Genomic DNA, 18,140 nt, shown 5'->3' on the forward strand with positions numbered 1-18,140 from the left:
TAAATATAATGTGCCTTCAATGTATTCTGATAGGAGAGTGAAAATCTAGCTGATGCTGAAGAGAGATGTGAAGGACTCATTAAAAGTAAAATCCAGCTAGAAGCTAAAATTAAAGAATTAAATGAAAGACTGGAGGATGAAGAGGAGACAAATGCTGAACTGACAGCAAAGAAGAGGAAACTTGAAGATGAATGCTCAGAACTGAAGAAGGATATTGATGATCTTGAAATGACTCTGGCCAAAGTGGAAAAGGAGAAGCATGCAACAGAGAATAAGGTGACAGAGGAATCAGGGAATTATTCTTCCCCAGACAGTGCTCCCATACAACCTGTCAAAATAATGTAGCCACTTATAACTTCTATGAATAGAAGTGAAATGTGTCCTATGCATAGGAGAGAGGTATTTTCACTTAATCAATCAGCTGATAGAATTTTTTCTGTTAAGGTTCTTTGTCATGCCATCATGGTTTGTTTCACTTTTAGGGAAAATTTAGCATATTTTTGGCTATGCTTAACGTTTGATCATCTCTTTTTAAAGAACCTGACTTGCTGAGAAATTACAGCAGTTTTCATAGCAAATATACTCAGGAAAGACATTCCTTGAGCAAGAGCAACTCAGAGGGCTTTTGTAAATCCCAATGGGAAAAACTTTCAGAGGCAAGTGAAGATCTAGCACATTTAACTATAAACTATAAAGTTTAGTAGGATAGGGGTGGGGATCAAAAACAACTAAAGAATTCCTACCATTGCAGGACCAGAGAGATGAGACTCTCAGGCATGATATATGCTGCTGCCCTCATTGCAATCAATATAAATATTCTGCAGAGAGCATTTTGACTTCATCCATGCAAGGTTTTGCAAGGATGCAGCCACTGTGTTCTCAGTCTGCCACTTCTCAGCCTCATGAGATGGATGCTGGCTGTCTGACAGGTAAAGAACCTCACCGAAGAGATGGCAGCTCTGGATGAAAACATTTCTAAACTCACCAAGGAGAAAAAGGCTCTCCAGGAAGCCCACCAGCAGACACTGGATGACTTACAAGTTGAGGAAGACAAAGTCAGCACCCTCACCAAAGCCAAGACCAAGCTGGAGCAGCAAGTGGATGATGTAAGAAGTTTTTGGGTTGTGTATACCTAGGCTGTGACAGATTGCAGTGGGCTGGAAATCTGCAGTTCAGAGTATAAGCAACACCTAAAGCAGACAAGCTTTTTTTTTTTTTTGGCTCTGATAATTTTAGCCAAAAAATCTCTGCTAATTGACAGGAAATTGTGGAATCCAGCACATCTTTCATGTTCATCATGGGGCATTTCAGCACTGTTGACTTTTGTGATCTGATTTAACCCATTAGCTGAAGCAGGAGACCTGTGACTATTTGAATGTTGCTGCAGACTTATTTGTGTGTGCATATACTCCAGGAAGTTATAAATACTGCAAATTTGTGTATATTTAGCAGTCTATATGCTAGGAACTGCAGCTACTGCAAAAATTTAATTTCTGTTTTCCCAAAAACTGGTATTTCAACTGTGTACAGCCAAGCTGTGGCCAGTTCAGTGTCTGAAACAAAATCACCATGGCAGCTCTGGTCTCACAGTGAGAGTGCAGAACACGTGGAGATGCCCTGATTATTTTCTCTATTAATCAATTTCCAACTTAGTTAGATTTTTAAATCAAAAATAGTTACTTTCAAAGTATAATTTATGTATTTCAAAGTATGTTTTATCTGTTTTAGCTTGAAGGATCTCTGGAACAAGAGAAGAAGCTGAGAATGGACCTTGAGAGAGCAAAGAGAAAACTAGAGGGTGATCTGAAAATGTCTCAGGATTCCATCATGGATCTGGAAAATGATAAGCAACAAATGGATGAAAGGCTAAAAAAGTATTACACCGACTTCTTATGCTCTGAATTCTGAAATTCGTATTTTATCTTAACCATATTGAATTTGCCTTCTTCTTTAACAGAAAGGATTTTGAAATTAGCCAGTTGCAAAGTAAAATTGAGGATGAGCAGGCTCAAAGTTCTCAGCATCAAAAGAAAATTAAGGAGATTCAGGTAAAGTCTAGGAGTTATTAATAATTTTAGTTGTAAGCACAAATTTCTTAGAATTAACTGGTATTTATTCTTAGACCATTTGACAAAAATATTTTCCTTCACATAAATAAAATTATTAATAGGGGGCTCTGGGTGCTGTTCCCATCTCAGGGCACTTTTACAGAAACTCTGGCCCCTAATTCTACATAACTATGTAGGAAATTTCTTATGTGAACATTGTGGCAGGCTTTAAAATTGCCACAGATGTGCAGCCACTGAGAATCACTTTTCTAAGAAAACAATAGAATGTGACTTAATATGTCATGATGAGGACAAAGACCACCTCCTAAATGCAGAACCAGGAAGACAGCTCTCTTCGGTACTATTATCCCATGATTGTTCATCTTGAAGTTCTTTCCATCCTGTTTGCTGATGGAGAAAGGACAGTGCTTTGTTCTGGCCTGACTTCTAGGAAATTTCTTAGAAATTCACATTCCTTTACATTTTCCAGTGACACCCCCTCTATTTCTTCAGCTGAAGCCTTCACACAATAATAAATCCATTCTGAGCTATAACATACAGGATCAGATTTTACACTCACTATTGTTCCAAAATGAGTATTACCTGTCCTAGGGCACAATACAGTGAAATTTCTGGCGGTACTTCTGTTTTTATGCTTGTATTAACAGATGTGAATGTTTGCTCCTTATTCCTTAGTGATAATTTTAAATCTGTCCTTTCAAAAGTCTTCTCTTAACCAATTAACTCTCATAGGCTCGGATAGAGGAACTGGAGGAGGAAATTGAGGCTGAACGTGCCATCCGTGCCAAGTCTGAAAAGCAGAGAGTCGACCTGTCCAGGGAGCTGGAGGAGATCAGCGAGCGCCTGGAGGAAGCAGGAGGGGCCACAGCAGCTCAGGTGGAGATGAACAAGAAGCGTGAGGCAGAGTTCCAGAAGATGCGGCGGGACCTGGAAGAGGCCACGCTGCAGCACGAAGCCACGGCTGCCGCCCTGCGCAAGAAGCACGCGGACAGCACCGCTGAGCTGGGGGAGCAGATCGACAACCTGCAACGTGTGAAGCAGAAGCTGGAGAAGGAGAAGAGTGAGCTGAAGATGGAGATTGATGACTTGGCCAGCAACATGGAGTCTGTCTCCAAAGCCAAGGTTTGCACAGGAAGAAGGATTTCTCATGTTAGCATTGCACTTCTGAACAACGCGATGAACGCAGGGATGTTTTCTATCTCTTCACAGAGCAATCTGGAAAAGATGTGCCGAGCTCTTGAAGACCAGTTCAGTGAAGTCAGAGCCAAAGATGATGAACATGTGAGGCTAATTAATGATCTGAACACACAGAAAACACGCCTACAGACTGAGAATGGTATGTCCCTTGATGAAATGTATTACTCCAGTGTCAAGTACTTAACTATGCTGCCTGAATGCCTGTGTGTTTTGTAACATATTCATCACTTGGTGATCCGAACAAAATTCAGAATGTAGGATCTCCTCCTGGTGGCAGTCATAGAAACCTACCCAAGGAAACACAAAACCAAACCAGAAGGAGTACTGTCAGTCAAAATGAACATGTGAGTTTGTGGTCGGTTTGTCTTCTTTTCTTTGATGCCAGCACGGCATTTCTCTTTAACAGCTTTTCCCATCGGTGGGAATGCAATTACTGCTCTCCCTTCAATTTACCACTTTATGTCTTGTAATCACTTTCCACATGACTAGCTGCTCTCATTCATTTATTTTATGTCTTGTATCTCTAAGAAAATCGACTTTTTCTTGTTAGGTGAACTTACTCGGCAACTGGAGGAGAAGGAGTCCTTGATTTCTCAGCTAACTCGAGGCAAACATACATTCACTCAGCAGACTGAAGAGCTGAAGAGACAACTGGAGGAAGAAAATAAGGTGACTTGGTTTCATTTGGAACAACAAATTTTAAAATAAATCAATGCGATAAAAAGAATAAATGAGATTTCTCCTCAGAGAAGAGACATCAGAATAGTGAAAATTTTGAACTTTGCCTTGGAATATTAGACAGAGGGGAGGCATTAAAAATTAAATAAGCAAGACAGTTTATGTCCTTCTCATCATGCATTCTAAAGATCAAAAACATGAGAGAAATGAAGGAAAGCAGCTCTGTGCCCATAGTCAAAGCAAACAGCAGCAGCCAGAAAAAGGAAATAAAGCAGGAGTGCTTGCACTTTGTCTGTTGGTGGATTTATTTTGCCTCTGCCTGAAACACCTGGTGCAGATGTGTTTGAGAATTGTTATCCCAGAAGAAATGGGCAAGCACCTGAGCCTGCTTAACAACATCAAGCCTGAAACCCAGAATCCCTCACATTATTTATTTTCTTCCTTCTGTTCCTCTAGCAACTGTAGCACATGGACAGGCAGATATGAATATTTTATCAGACTACAGGAAAAATAACCAGTCACAAATTATTTGTGTTCTGACAACTTGTTTAATTTTAACTACCAAGGCCAAGAATGCCCTGGCCCACGCCCTGCAGTCCGCTCGCCACGACTGTGACTTGCTCCGGGAACAATATGAGGAGGAGCAGGAGGCCAAGGGGGAGCTGCAGAGAGCCCTGTCCAAGGCCAACAGCGAGGTGGCTCAGTGGAGAACCAAATACGAGACAGACGCCATTCAGCGCACGGAGGAGCTCGAGGAGGCCAAGTACGTGGAGGGATGGCTTGGAGAAAGTAGAAGGATATTTAAGTGTAATAAGTGAAGAACTGAAGGAAATCAGAATATGTTTGTAGTGGTAATATGCAGAGCAGTGTGCTTTTTAATGTATTAGAAGTGAAAAGGGGAGTGAGTAGATATTTAAAAGAGAAGTATGGGTGGAAACTTAGGGGCTCAGGTTGAGGCTTATTCTCCTACATAAAGGAGAATTCCAGTGCATTAAGTTCATAATAGTAGTTGAAAGAGCACATTCTTTACACTGTCAGTATTGAAAGCATATTTTTGGTCCCTCTCCATATTGGTACAGCTCATACTTGGTGCATATTCTCCCAGTCTGTGCACATCACTTCAGAGTGCTGTGCCACCCCATGCTCTGAGCACCACAGCACTATATATTGCTCTCTCTGCCCATCTTCCCCATCTAAACTCCTTTCACGTTCATTTCCTGAGAAGGTCAGAATTTTCTATTTCTCAGTGCTGAATGTCCCATCCTGCAGGAAGAAGCTGGCCCAGCGCCTGCAGGAGTCAGAGGAGCAGATTGAGGCTGTCAATGCAAAGTGTGCTTCACTGGAGAAGACAAAGCAGAAGCTGCAGGGGGAAGTGGATGACCTCATGATTGATGTGGAGAGGTCACATGCAGTCTGTGCAGCATTCGATAAAAAGCAGAGGAACTTTGACAAGGTTTGTTCAAAAGACCATGCCAGATCTAAACATCATTAGCTATTTGATAGGACAAGACAAATTCTGAAATGACCAAAGTTCTGCACTCACAGTAAAAGAAATTGCATTTTACCCAAAGCAAAGTTATGATAAGGACACCATAGAGGGAAATATGGTAATGAAAAAGCCACTGTGTGAGTAACCCCAGGTGATCACAGCAAATAATAAAGCAGCCTTCTGATAATTTTAAAAAGCATGAAGTTTTCACAACAGAGACTGCTCAAACAGCCTGAGTACTCACATGCAAGCTAACAAGCCCTGGTGCTAGTCTGCCAGTCTAACCTTGAGGTTAGGCAGAGCCTCAGACTCATGTTATTTCAGCCTTCAATGCTCTTACTAAAGGATCTGCACTGTTGGATCAAGTGATGCTGCACAGCCCTGTGTTCTGGCCTACCCTGGTGTGAGTGAAAAGGCTGTGCTAAAAAGGGATCTTACAAGTCTGTGGTATCAAACTGAGGAGAGAATTGGTAGAGAATGACCTTTCTTGGTGGGCTTAGTCCAGGACCACTGGCTCCTGTAACACTATCAAGTCTCACATATCCAGACCTATCATTCATATCATTTATATCCAAACATATCATTCAGACCAACTACATTATGTTCGGGCTGGTTTCAATCCAAACTCCTTCCTGACAGCCTGGGGCATGCACTAGTGTTGATTGAAGAGGCAAATTTAAGTAGATCCCACCAAAACAACCAGAGTATGCATCACAGGGAGTTATTGTCACAGGCAGAGTACAACAGCAAAGGGCTGTTAGGCTAGGCCAGGCCTCTTGGGTTCTTGTCACATAAAGGTGCAGAGATGGAGTGTTTCAGAACGGGTCATTCTTCTCCTGTCACTCCAGATCCTGGCTGAATGGAAGCAGAAGTACCAGGAGAGTCAGACTGAGCTGGAGGCTGCCCAGAAGGAGTCTCGCGCTCTCAGCACCGAGATCTTCCGGATGAAGAACGCCTATGAGGAAATGCTCGACCAGGCTGAGACTGTCAGACGGGAGAACAAGAACCTCCAGCGTAAGTTCACGTGTCTGTCAGCTCAGGTTCACTGTCTGCCCTTAGATGCTTCCACATTTCTGGACTACCAGAGCTCTGCCTCTTCCCAGGGTTTTGTTCTTTATGATTTTCCCACAAAGGTGGTGACTTTCTTCCCTGTTCAGCTGATTATAAAGTCACCTGCAAGCACACACTTTCATCTCTGCAGCATCCTGCTTCCTCAGGATGTTCCCCCTTCTTCAAACCATCATAATCCTTTGCATGGATAAGGACCAAGTTAACTGAATAGGCAGAAATTATGATGATACTCAGTGTTTTCAGACTGCTTCAGTCACTGCCACTGGAAAAAATCTGGAGGGCTGTTGTCTGTCTCCTGATTATTGGAGGATTGTGCAGCTGTGGCACAATGGATTAGCATTTAATAAGCAAACTAATTATAGAAAGGAAATACAATTCAGATCCTTTTTGTGAACTGAATGATCACTGGGGATTATCTAAGCACAAAGAAATCAATCAAACATGACTGTCTCTGGAGATGTAATTTCACTACCCAGACAAAGTTGACATTTTTTTCTGAGCTCACTTCAGTTGGTCCCTCTCATTTTCAAATTGCACACTGAACTGGAATGTGCAGGTTATCAGAAATAAAGATTGCACACAAGACAAGATGTATTATTTCTTCTCACTGTTACATCCCATGACACCAGAGTCTCTTCTGTCACTCCCACTGCCAGAAAGCAATTGCAGGTGCCACAGATCACACTGTCTGAGAGGAGCTGAGTATGTGTTTTCTGGTTGCAGAGGAAATTTCTGATCTGACTGAACAGATTGCTGAGTCTGGAAAAGCAAATCACGGGCTGGAAAAAGCAAAGAAGCAAATTGAGCAAGAAAAGTGTGACCTACAAGCAGCATTAGAAGAAGCAGAGGCAAGTGTCCTCAGTCAGGGGCTTGCTTTTAGAGAAATCACAAATGGAGAAAATTTGGGTATATATTTTATATTCCTGCTTATCCTGAAACTGTCCCAAAAGTGCAGAAAGACAGCACAGACAGACCAAAAAGCACAAGGACTGCTCCCCTGCCATACCAATGTGCCATACCTTGCTGTGCTATCATCACAAAAACCTCTCAGCCCCAGTCTAAAATTGAGCTCATTTGGCACTATCTGTTTGAATTTGCTCCCAAGGAAGGCTGAAAAAAGTCACCAGCATTTCAAAACTCTGCCAGTTTTGTTTTCTAGTCAAATTAAGAAAGGATGTTTCCAGAGAAGGTCAAATCCATACTTAAAAGTTTTCTCAATCTGCTCAAAGCAAGATGAATGCTGAAGAGAATTGAGGCAACATTTCTTCAGTTCCACTACTTTCCATGAGCAGGAGTCAGTAACAGGTTGAAAGGGGAGCCAGTTCACAGGACACAGGTTCTGATGAACATTGAGAGGTTGCTGGGGGTCTGCTGAATCTCACACTACACTGGTGCACTGTCACACACTGCTGGCACAGGCTGCATACTGGGTCTCACAATTCCATGATTCCTGTCTACCTTACTCTCTTTGGCTACCCCTCAGCTCCCCATTACTTTAAATCTTACTTTTTTTGCTAATCCATGCCAGATTGTAGCTCCTTCAGTTCCCTCTTGTCTGGGCTCTGCCTTCTGTTCTATATCTTTCCTGACTGCCTCTTGGAAAAGATTTTATTACTTCTGTATAGCCACCTATGATTCTCCACAAAATATCTTTGTGAGCACTTCATGAGCTGCCCATGGTATACTCTCAAACACAGAGACACATAATTAACTTAGCTTGTACAGGATCCCTAGAAGTCTTTAGTCAACTTCCTGGTCAAAGAAGGGCAAATTTTGAACTTACATTAGGTTGCTCAAAGCCTTGTCTAAGTGGTTTTTAAAATTTTCAAGGATGGGGATTTCAGAGTATTGCTGGACAACCTTTTCCAGTGCAACATCGTTCTCAGGGTAAAACATTTTATACCTATATCCAGGATTTTCCTTGTATAGACTTTTGACAGACCTTTTGTCTTTTGTTGTCCACAACTAATAAAAGCCTCACTTTATTTTCTCTTTAACTCCTCTTACGTTGAAAAAGAATTGTAAAACAACTGGCACATCTCTAGATCTCACTAAATGGGTAGGCAGTAGGAGCAAGAGTTATTGTGATCATGTAATCCATTTACTCTAATTTATGCATCTAAATATGGTCAGTCTGATCCTGAATTAGTCTCACATGCTCATTCTAGCATCCAAAAGGAGAATCAGGCATCTCTGGAAAATATGTTTTAAAAGGGATGCCAGGGCTACATCACCTGTTTTATTCTCTGCATGTGCTTATTTCTGTCCACTAGGTGCAAAGACCCAGCTTCAGGCTTTTCATTGGTACTACATCTGAAGCTGGAGGACACCAGAGGGAACGAAATGAGTACCAGAGGGGAAGATTGTGTGAAAGGGCAACTTGCCCCCACAGTCACTGGGGTGGGACAAAGCAGAAATCAGCAGGGAGATGCAAGAGAAGGCAGGCTGCTTCTGAGCAGGAGGCTTGGCTGTCCTGTTTAATATTTCCACATGATGTGTTGTGTCCCCAGTGTCACCACAGCCTTCAGAGCCCAGACCCTGTGGTATCTGAGGCATTTTCCCAAGGAATATTATTCCTAAATTTAATATCTAGCTGGGGTACAATGAGTATGGAATAACAGTCAGCTTTTTCAGTGCTTGGTCTTCTCTAAAGGTCCATGGTAAATAGGGATTATTTTTAATAATAAGGCAAATACACCTGCCCTCCCAGCTGCAAAGGGTCACATTTCTGCATGGGCATTTCCCAGGAATGGACACTACAGAGACAAACTATGATATTTCAACCCTGACAGGGCTCTTTAGAGCATGAAGAGGGGAAAATCTTACGTGTCCAGCTGGAGCTGAACCAGGTGAAGTCAGATGTTGACAGAAGGACTGCAGAGAAAGATGAGGAAATTCAACAGCTGAAGAGGAATCACCAGAGGGTGTTAGAGTCTATGCAAACCATGCTGGATGCCGAGATCAGAAGCAGAAATGATGCTTTGAGGCTGAAAAAGAAGATGGAAGGAGATCTGAATGACATGGAAATACAGCTGAGCCATGCCAATTGTCAGGCAGCAGAGACACAGAAACACCTTAAAGCTGTGCAGGGGCAGCTCAAGGTATGGACCACAAGGCTACTGTCCCGTGGGTCTTTGCCATTCCCTCTCCTTGCTTCTGGGTCTCACAACAAGTGCTTTCACCTTTTAAGGACTCCCAGCTCCATTTAGATGATGCCTTGAGAGAGAACGATGACCTGAAAGAGCAGCTTGCTATAGCAGAGCGCAGGAACAGTCTGATGACAACAGAAATGGAGGAGATGCGAGCTGCCATGGAGCAGACCGAGCGAGCCCGCAGGGTTTCTGAGCAGGAGCTGACGGATGCCAGTGAGAGAGTGCAGCTGCTCCACTCACAGGTACTCGGCATCTCCTGGAGATTGCTAGAAATGAAGTGGGAGTGGCACAAATGGGGTGGCGTGGCACAAATGAGGTGAAACTGGCAGAAATGAGGTGGGAATGGCACAAATAGGGTGGGAGTGGCAGAAACAAGGTCAAAATGGCACAAACGAGGGGAAAATGGCACAAACAAGGTGAAAATGGCACAAATGAGGTGGGAATGACCTGTCTGCTGATTGCCCCAACAGAACACAAGCCTCCTCAACACCAAGAAGAGACTGGAAGTGGACATAACTCATTTACAGACTGAAGTTGAAGACAGTATTCAGGAAGCCAGAAATGCAGAGGAGAAAGCAAAGAAAGCCATCACAGATGTGAGTTCTCTTGCTTGCCTCCTTTCCATTTTGTACTAGTCACTTTTTTTGTGTGCCATTTTGCACAGTCACTTTCACAGTTTAGAAAGGCAGCAATCAGGTGGAGGAGAAGCAATTCTTCAACAGAAAATATCTGAGACACACAATCCCTTCCACATGGGCCTCATGCAGCCATTGCCCTGGTACTTGTCACAGAAGACTCCTTCAGAAAGGGTCCTCCTGTCCTGCTAGGTGTCTATATTGAAAAGGCATTTTCTCTCCCCTTCTCTATACCTATTCACTTTTGCTTCCAGAGTAAATGTAATAGGCAGGATAGAACAGATGGTGGCAAAACTGTAATAGAAAAAGAGTAGTTTCAAACAAAGGCGTGTCTAGACAAAGCACAGAAAAGCCAAAATTAAGGCTAAAATCTTACACAATTCTATACAAATGCTAGGCATGTAAGAAAGAAAAAGAGGATAAAAAGGTTTCATTTAAATGAGGCTACAGGTTCCACATTATCAGAAGTAACAATACCTGGGACCATCTGGGAGGGGTGAAAAATTAAACAGAAAATGGTGACACAATTCCATTAAATCCTGGTGCACCAGTGTTTGGTCCTGACTGCCCACCAGCAGCAGCACTGCAGGATCCCTGATCTCTGCTCTGCCACATTGGTGACAGCTATCTATCCCAGCTTCTGAGGACCTCAGCAGGCATAAGCTCTTCAGTGCAGTTTGAGGTCATCTCACTGACAAAAACTGCTTAGAAGTCTGACTTTGGCATATTGCAGCATTAAATAGCCAGATACTCAGTCATGAGGAAGCCCAGAGAGGCAGAGTGCTAGCTGGTAATACTTCAAGATACTTCAATTTTGACAGACTTAAAAAATAGAAGTTTGGTAGCAAGCCATTTGCACGCCTTGATTATTTTTTTTCTTTATATCAACTCTGTTCTCTGAGGTGAAGCAGTTTTAGAAACACAGACTTTGAGAGAGTGATTGTGTTTGTATGACAGAGCCTTAGCACAGCCCTGGCCACTGAGAGTGCAGAGTCACTCACGAGTGTGAAGCTGGGCATTGCCCCCAGGCACCCAGAACTGCTGGGGTGGGGATGTTTGTAACATCACTGTGCACCAAACCAGGCAGCCATGATGGCAGAAGAGCTGAAGAAGGAGCAGGACACCAGTGCCCACCTGGAGAGGATGAAGAAGAACCTGGAGCAGACAGTGAAGGACCTGCAGCACCGTCTGGAAGAGGCTGAGCAGCTGGCACTGAAGGGAGGGAAGAAACAACTCCAGAAGCTGGAGGCCAGGGTATGGTGAAGGCTTGGGTAGACTGAGGTGAAGTTTCTGACAGGGCCCTTGGTTTTTGGAACCTCTTGGGAGGGTGAAAACAGGGAAAGCCCCAGGTATTCCCAGCAGGTTTGATGAGAGCTGTCCTGAGTAGCCAAACATTGCACTGTGGTGATGAACTTGAGAGTGACCTCAAAAAAACTGAGTGGGCAAAAATGGGGGCAGATGGAAATCAGGGAGACCTAGATGGTAATTTTGTCTAGGGAATAATAGTTTAAGTCATATTTACTTGGGGAGGAAATTGGAACTGGTAATGGACAGACTTCAGAAGCTGTTGAATGTGCAATAGAAGCAAAAACTTAAAACAGAAAAATTTTTGGGCTTTATTAGGAAAGGCACTGAGAACAAGACAGAGTTGTATGGCAACACATTGTTGCCACTATATTAGAGTGCAGTTCTGGTCTCTGCAGCTCAGGAAGGATCTACAAGATAAAGCTTTATCTAAACAAGACTAGGACTCTGCCATTTGGAGAGACCAGCCCATCTTCACCTTTAAAATAAATAAAAATAAATGCTTTACAGAGTAGGCAGTGAAATTCGGAAACCTGCTGCCATGGAAGGCTGTAGAGGCAGCTGGTAAAAGGCTCAAAAAGGGAGCAGAAATGAGCAGGTTTACAGAGGGGCACAGACATAGATGTGCCACCTTACATCTCTAATTCAATGCCTGTGGAAGCTGACAAGTGGAAAAGGAACAGCAGCCAGGTTTCCATGCTGTCCCTAAACAGTATTTGCCACTGCTGCTCCCAAAGATATAAAACGATAGATAAAAAAATGAAACAGATTTTTCCCATTTACCTGCTGAACATTCATAGTACCTTCCCTTCCCTGTTTCAATTTCTTCTTCTCTGACATATTTAAGCCTAATTTTGACTACAAATGCTCTAGGTATGCACAGCTGAGTTCCTTTTATAAACAGCTATGGATTCACACACTGTGTTATCACCAGCAGAACATGGTGAGAATATTTTAGCTAGTCTAGACCCAAGAAGCAGCTTCAGGACACTGCCCTGCTCTGGCCCTTTTTCTGCAGCAGGATCAGCAGCCATTCTTGATTCTGTGTTTCAGATTAATGAGTTAGAAAATGAGCTTCATTCTGAGCAGAAACGGGGAATAGAATCCCTGAAAGGAGCTCGCAAATATGAACGGAGGCTGAAGGAGCTCACTTACCAGGTATTGCAAATCCCCTGCCCTCCCACGTGGATCACCTCTGCTCATCCACCAAGGCTGACTCGATTTGCACTTCCTACAGTCTGAAGAAGATAAGAAAAATATTCTTCGGCTCCAGGACCTGGTGGACAAGCTGCAGTTAAAAGTGAAAGCGTACAAGAAACAGGCTGAGGAAGCTGTGAGTGGAGGACTTTCCAGTGGGGAGTCTTTTCAAGTGGGGCCTGGGTGGAGATTTCTGAAAGGTGGGCTCCCCTAGATCATTAAAATAATTGAATACTGAGTTTGACAGGGCAGCTAAGACCATTGCCTTTGAATATTCTTTATCATGGCTCGCAACAGAGCGGGCGTGGCTGTAGTTATCCTGGACCTGGTGCACTTTTGGAGCCACACAAGGCAGTTTTCCCACCTGGAGCTGAGTGGGGTGATGTTCTGCCCCCCGAGGGCTGTGGCTGGCACTAAACACAAACTCACGGAGTACTGGCAACGCTGTACCTGCGAGGCCAGCACAGGTCACTGTGGCACGGCCGCAGCTGTCAGAGGTGACAGGGCCATGCCATTTGTGCCGTTGGATTTCAGGAAGAACAGGCAAACATCAATCTCTCGCGGTGCCGCAAGGCTCAGCACGAGCTGGAAGAGGCGAAAGAACGAGCGGATATTGCGGAAGGACAGGTTAACAAGCTGAGAGCCAAAAGCCGTGACATGGAGGGCCAGGTGAGTCGGGGGCTGCAGAGGGACCCTTCCTGTGCAGGTGGTGTCACAAAGGTCCCTGCCCAAACAGCCACAGCTGCATTCCTCCCACTCCCACTGGAGTGTCCTCATAAAGAAAGGCCAGGAATTGTCACTTACTCAAAACCCCTGCACTTTGCAAGTGCTTCTGGTGCCCCACAGGAGTCAGACCAAATCAACTCTAAGAATCCAGGTCTTTCAGCACAATTGGGAGATATTACTTCTTCATTATAAAATGGCAGAACAATTGCAATAGCCACAGACCTGAAACAAAACCACAAATAACTCATTTGTTCCAATACCCTCTACATTATCTTTCTTTTTCTGTATTTAGAAATCAGAGAAATGAGGTTCCTGACCCGAGCTGCAGCAGGCTCCCTCCTGATAAAGACTTCTGTCCATCCAGCAGATATCCATTACTTTTTTCTAGTAACCCAGTGTGCATGTGTGTAACTGATATATTTAGCCAACCTTGAGGTGAAGCTGTGAGAAATTATACATATATATATATATATATATATATGTATATAAAATAAACCTGGGTGATGCTTTAGTGACTATATGGGCTGTTGATTCGCTATGAGATTGACAAGTGTGTGTCTGTCTGTCCGTCCATGTCTGTCCCTGTCTGTGTGTCCGTATCCCAGTCTATCTGCTCCTGTCTGTGTGCCCATGCCTGTCTCTCTCTCTGTCTGTCCGTGTCTGTCTCAATCTTTCAGTCTCTCTGTCTGTCCGTGTCCCTCTGTCCGTGCCTGTGTCCGTCTGCCCGTGTGTCCGTCTGCCCGTGTGTCCGTGTGTCCGTGTGTCCGTGTGTCCGTGTGTCCGTGTCCCGGGCGGAGGCGGCGGCAGCGCTGCCAGGCGCAGCTGCAGCAGAGCGGCGCGAGGGGGCGCTGTGGCAGCGCGGGCCCGCGGGGGTACGGGGGTACAGGGGGTGTGCGGGTGTACAGGGGGGGTACGGGGGTACAGGGGGGGTACGGGGGTACAGGGGGTGTGCGGGGGTACAGGGGGGGTACGGGGGTACAGGGGGTGTGCGGGGGTACGGGCGGGTGTGAGGGGTGGGATGCGAGGGGTGTGGGATGTGCAGGATAAGGTTTATGAGGGATAAGGTTTGTGCGGGGTGTGGCATGTGCGGGATAAGGTTTGTGCGGGATAAGGTTTGTGCGGGATGTGGGATGTGCGGGATAAGGTTTGTGCGGGGTGTGGTTTGTGCGGGGTGTGGTTTGTGCGGGGTGTGGTTTGTGCGGGGTGTGGGATGTGCGGGATGTGGGATGTGTGGGATGTGCGGGATGTGGGATGTGCGGGATGAGGTTTGTGCGGGATGAGGTTTGTGCGGGATGAGGTTTGTGCGGGATAAGGTTTGTGCGGGTAAGGTTTGTGCGGGTAAGGTTTGTGCGGGTAAGGTTTGTGCGGGATAAGGTTTGTGCGGGTAAGGTTTGTGCGGGGTGCGGTGCGCCCCAGACGCGCTGTTGCTGAGCTGCTCCTGCTGTCCCGGAGAGAACGCCGTGTTGGGAGCACCCTGCCAGCGCCAGGGGCTCACTCTGGTGTCTCTGGACGCGCTCCTGGACATTGATCCCACACTGGATCCTCCCCGCTGCCGGCTGCTGTGCCGAGGACAAGGCACAGGTAGTGCTGGCTCCCGGCCGTGCCCCTGCTGGGCTGTGCTGCGTGCCTGTGCTCAACCTGCTGGCCCAAGCGACAGCCAGTGGCTCTGGCTGCTCTCCTCACTCCCGGTTTTGTCTCCAGGCACCAGTGCCATCACCCCACACGTGCTGGTCACCCCAGCCAAGGCTCCTGCCTCCTCCCATGTACATCCAGCACTCTGTGTCCCTTCCTCCCATGTCATTCCTTTCTCCTCTTCTGTCTTCTTATCTGCTTAAATTGCTCCCATACGTTGTTTTCCACTTTGGTTTCTGTCATTTTCATCCTGTGTTTTACACCCTGTCATCACAGCTGGCTCTTACCCATGCTCCTGACTGGCCATTCATCCTCCTGTGCACATTTAGGGTCCTTTGTGCCAGTCAAAACTCCCTGGCATGTTTGCTGATGCCCCGTTGGACAGTGCTCTGCCATCAAGCCATGGTCTGTCTGTCAAGCTGACAAAAATCATCTCATTGTTTCAGTCCCCAGCTCCATGGCTACCTGCCATCCCTGGCTCTGGCTGTCCTGTCCTGCAGGATGGCACGGTGTGCTGCCAGAGATGGATGTGGACAGCCTGCTGACAAACACAGCAGTGTGTGACTGCAGCAGTGGCTGTGTCCAGCCCCCGAGGTGGCAGCCCCTGCCCACGCTCTCACAGGACACGGTGCAGTTCTCATTGCCCAGCTGTGCACATTAGGTCTGCCCCAGCCCACAAACAGTGCTGTGATAAGCACAGGGCTAGCTGACAGATCAGTAGATTAGCAGGGTTTATCCTTTTGTTAAACACAAACCTATTTGTACATAAAGGAAGAAAAAACTGAAAGAAGGAGAAACAGCTCTTGCATGGGAGTTTAGTTCTGCAGGAGTGTTCTTGGGGCTATTTTTTGCTCTGTTATGATGATGGCTGAGAACATATTTATAAAGCTGAAAGAAAAGCCTTTGTCTGAATAATGCTTTGCATTCTCAGAAGCTTCCTGATGTGCTTTGTAGTTGTCATGAGATCTACAGAGCCCTATGAGTCCTTTGCTTGTCCCTCAAAAAAAGTGTAGAAAGCTGAAAGGAAGCTGAAATAACTGCTAGGTTTATAAAATGAACTTTATTTATTTCTTTAAGAACAAGTAATGTTCTATTTTTCATTTAGTCAAACCAGAAGTAACGTGAAATATAAATCTCTCTACTAGGAAATTAAAAAAAGGAAAAGACTCTTTGTTTTAGAACAGTAACAAAGTAGCTGATTAAGAGAGATGGAGCTGTGTTCTATCTCAGGGTATCTGAAGGGTAATTCTTGCTAGTTTGCCTATCTGCAAAGGAGGATAAAATGCTGATTTAAAAGCACACCATGCACACACGGAGCTCATCCCCTCTAGGCATGGTGCCTGCACCTCCTTTGAGGTCCTGGGGGAATGGATAGAAGTGGGATTCATTCCAGGGGCCTACAAGATTCTCTTTCAAGCCTGTAGGAAAAGGGTCATTTGTACTGAGAGTTAACAACCCCTTTGCTTAAGTCTGTGACTGACATCAGAACTTTCCGCAGAAAACTCAGATTTCTCAGGCTGAAATGCTGCTCCCATGTGCCACTGTTGATCTGTACTTGCATTAGCACAAGTACATACAATACGAATATCTTGACTTTTATTAGCATCACACTCAGCACAAGAGGACCCAGGGTTTGAGCCTTTTCAATCACACGATAAATTTGGTCTAATTCACCTCATGTATTTGTTCTGTGAAAAATATAACTATTTTTTTCAACCTGGGACAAAACAACTCCATGTATTAGGGCAGACTGGGGACTGACTGTAGAGTGCAGCCCTGCAGCAAAGGCTTTGGGATTCTCATGGAAAACAAGCAGGACCTGTGTCAGCAGCGCTCCCCTGCAGCAGCAGCACCCACCAGTCATGGGATTGCGCTAGCAAGTGGTCAGCAAGTGCAGGAATGTGGTCATTCCCTTCTGCCTGGCTCTGGTGAGGCTGCATCTGCAATCCTCTGTGCAGCTTTTAAACACACACCCCCCATTGTATGGGAGATGCTGACATGCTGGAGGGGCTCCAGCACAGCCCCAGGGTCAGTGGGAGCGTGTGCTGTGTGAGAAGGTGAGATGGGAATTAGGTTGGTTTGGCCTGCAGGAGGGAAGGCTGGGGGATCTCATTGCAGAGATGCTGCTGCAAGGGTGGGATAAATTCCAACACACCCAAGCTTTTCCTGCAAGTGCACAGTGAAAGGACAAGAGGCAATGGTCTCGTGTAGCCAAACAGCAATAATCCTTTCTCAACAAAGGGAGCACCTCATTTACCACGAGAGTGCTGCAGCCTGGGACAGGCTGCTCAAGGAGCTTGTGGAATTTCCATCCTTGGGGTTTCCAGGATACAGGTGACCAAGATCCTGGAGTGACTTTATCCAGCTTTGAAGTTAGGCCTGCTTGGAGTAGGAGATGGGATTTCAATGCACATTTTTCACCGACTCACCTGAACTCACCAATCTAGCAGGAAGGAAGTTGCATTCTGCAGTTTGAGGACTGATATTCACTGGAAAGGTCAAGAAGCACAGACCTGATACCTATAGAAATTTCAAAATCTGAGAATAAAATTTCTAATTAAATTCTAGTCCAATAGAAAAAATTTGATTTGTTTTGGTGTGTATTTTTTTAATGTATGGTTTACATATCTGGAATTTTCATATGATATATTACGTTTTAAACTTTCTTGATCATCTTAATCTTCATTCCTCAACAGTTTCCTTTTTGGGTCACTGGAATACAAGAACCCTGCAATCTTTTCTTTTTACAGTGTTAGACAAGGTGCCACAAAGTAGAACCTTCCCCACTCGTCAGAGAAGCTCACTTGATCTTCAGAAACTCTTCCTTCTGCATTCATTCTGGCTATAGGAGACTATAAAATATATATATAAATATATATTTTTATATATACATAAAATCCTCAGGATATTTCCTTCCTTTCAGCTCTTTCCTGAGTACCCAGACCCTGAAAGATATTTGAAGAGAAGATTGTTGTGATTTTTTGATATC

General features: G+C 44.9%; 1 protein-coding gene across 1 annotated transcript in view; it reads left to right on the forward strand.

The window, feature by feature from the left end:
- The window catches only part of LOC111937206 (myosin-4-like), a 28,150-nt gene extending 14,113 nt beyond the window's left edge, over window positions 1–14,037 (forward strand). The window contains exons 21-39 of the mRNA XM_086857766.1: window positions 34–276; window positions 930–1,106; window positions 1,729–1,874; window positions 1,958–2,048; window positions 2,802–3,191; window positions 3,279–3,405; window positions 3,817–3,935; window positions 4,511–4,707; window positions 5,214–5,397; window positions 6,282–6,447; window positions 7,228–7,352; window positions 9,297–9,605; window positions 9,695–9,898; window positions 10,127–10,252; window positions 11,375–11,545; window positions 12,650–12,754; window positions 12,834–12,929; window positions 13,328–13,462; window positions 13,812–14,037. Of these exons, the coding sequence (XP_086713892.1) occupies window positions 34–276; window positions 930–1,106; window positions 1,729–1,874; window positions 1,958–2,048; window positions 2,802–3,191; window positions 3,279–3,405; window positions 3,817–3,935; window positions 4,511–4,707; window positions 5,214–5,397; window positions 6,282–6,447; window positions 7,228–7,352; window positions 9,297–9,605; window positions 9,695–9,898; window positions 10,127–10,252; window positions 11,375–11,545; window positions 12,650–12,754; window positions 12,834–12,929; window positions 13,328–13,462; window positions 13,812–13,826 (3,126 nt within the window). The 3' untranslated portion in view covers window positions 13,827–14,037. The remainder of the gene's footprint in view (window positions 1–33; window positions 277–929; window positions 1,107–1,728; window positions 1,875–1,957; window positions 2,049–2,801; window positions 3,192–3,278; window positions 3,406–3,816; window positions 3,936–4,510; window positions 4,708–5,213; window positions 5,398–6,281; window positions 6,448–7,227; window positions 7,353–9,296; window positions 9,606–9,694; window positions 9,899–10,126; window positions 10,253–11,374; window positions 11,546–12,649; window positions 12,755–12,833; window positions 12,930–13,327; window positions 13,463–13,811) is intronic.
- The last annotated feature ends 4,103 nt before the right edge of the window (window positions 14,038–18,140 follow it).

This window comes from Cyanistes caeruleus, chromosome 19 (genome assembly GCF_971803275.1).
Source record: "Cyanistes caeruleus chromosome 19, bCyaCae1.hap1.1, whole genome shotgun sequence".
In the NCBI taxonomy this organism is placed as follows: domain Eukaryota; kingdom Metazoa; phylum Chordata; class Aves; order Passeriformes; family Paridae; genus Cyanistes; species Cyanistes caeruleus.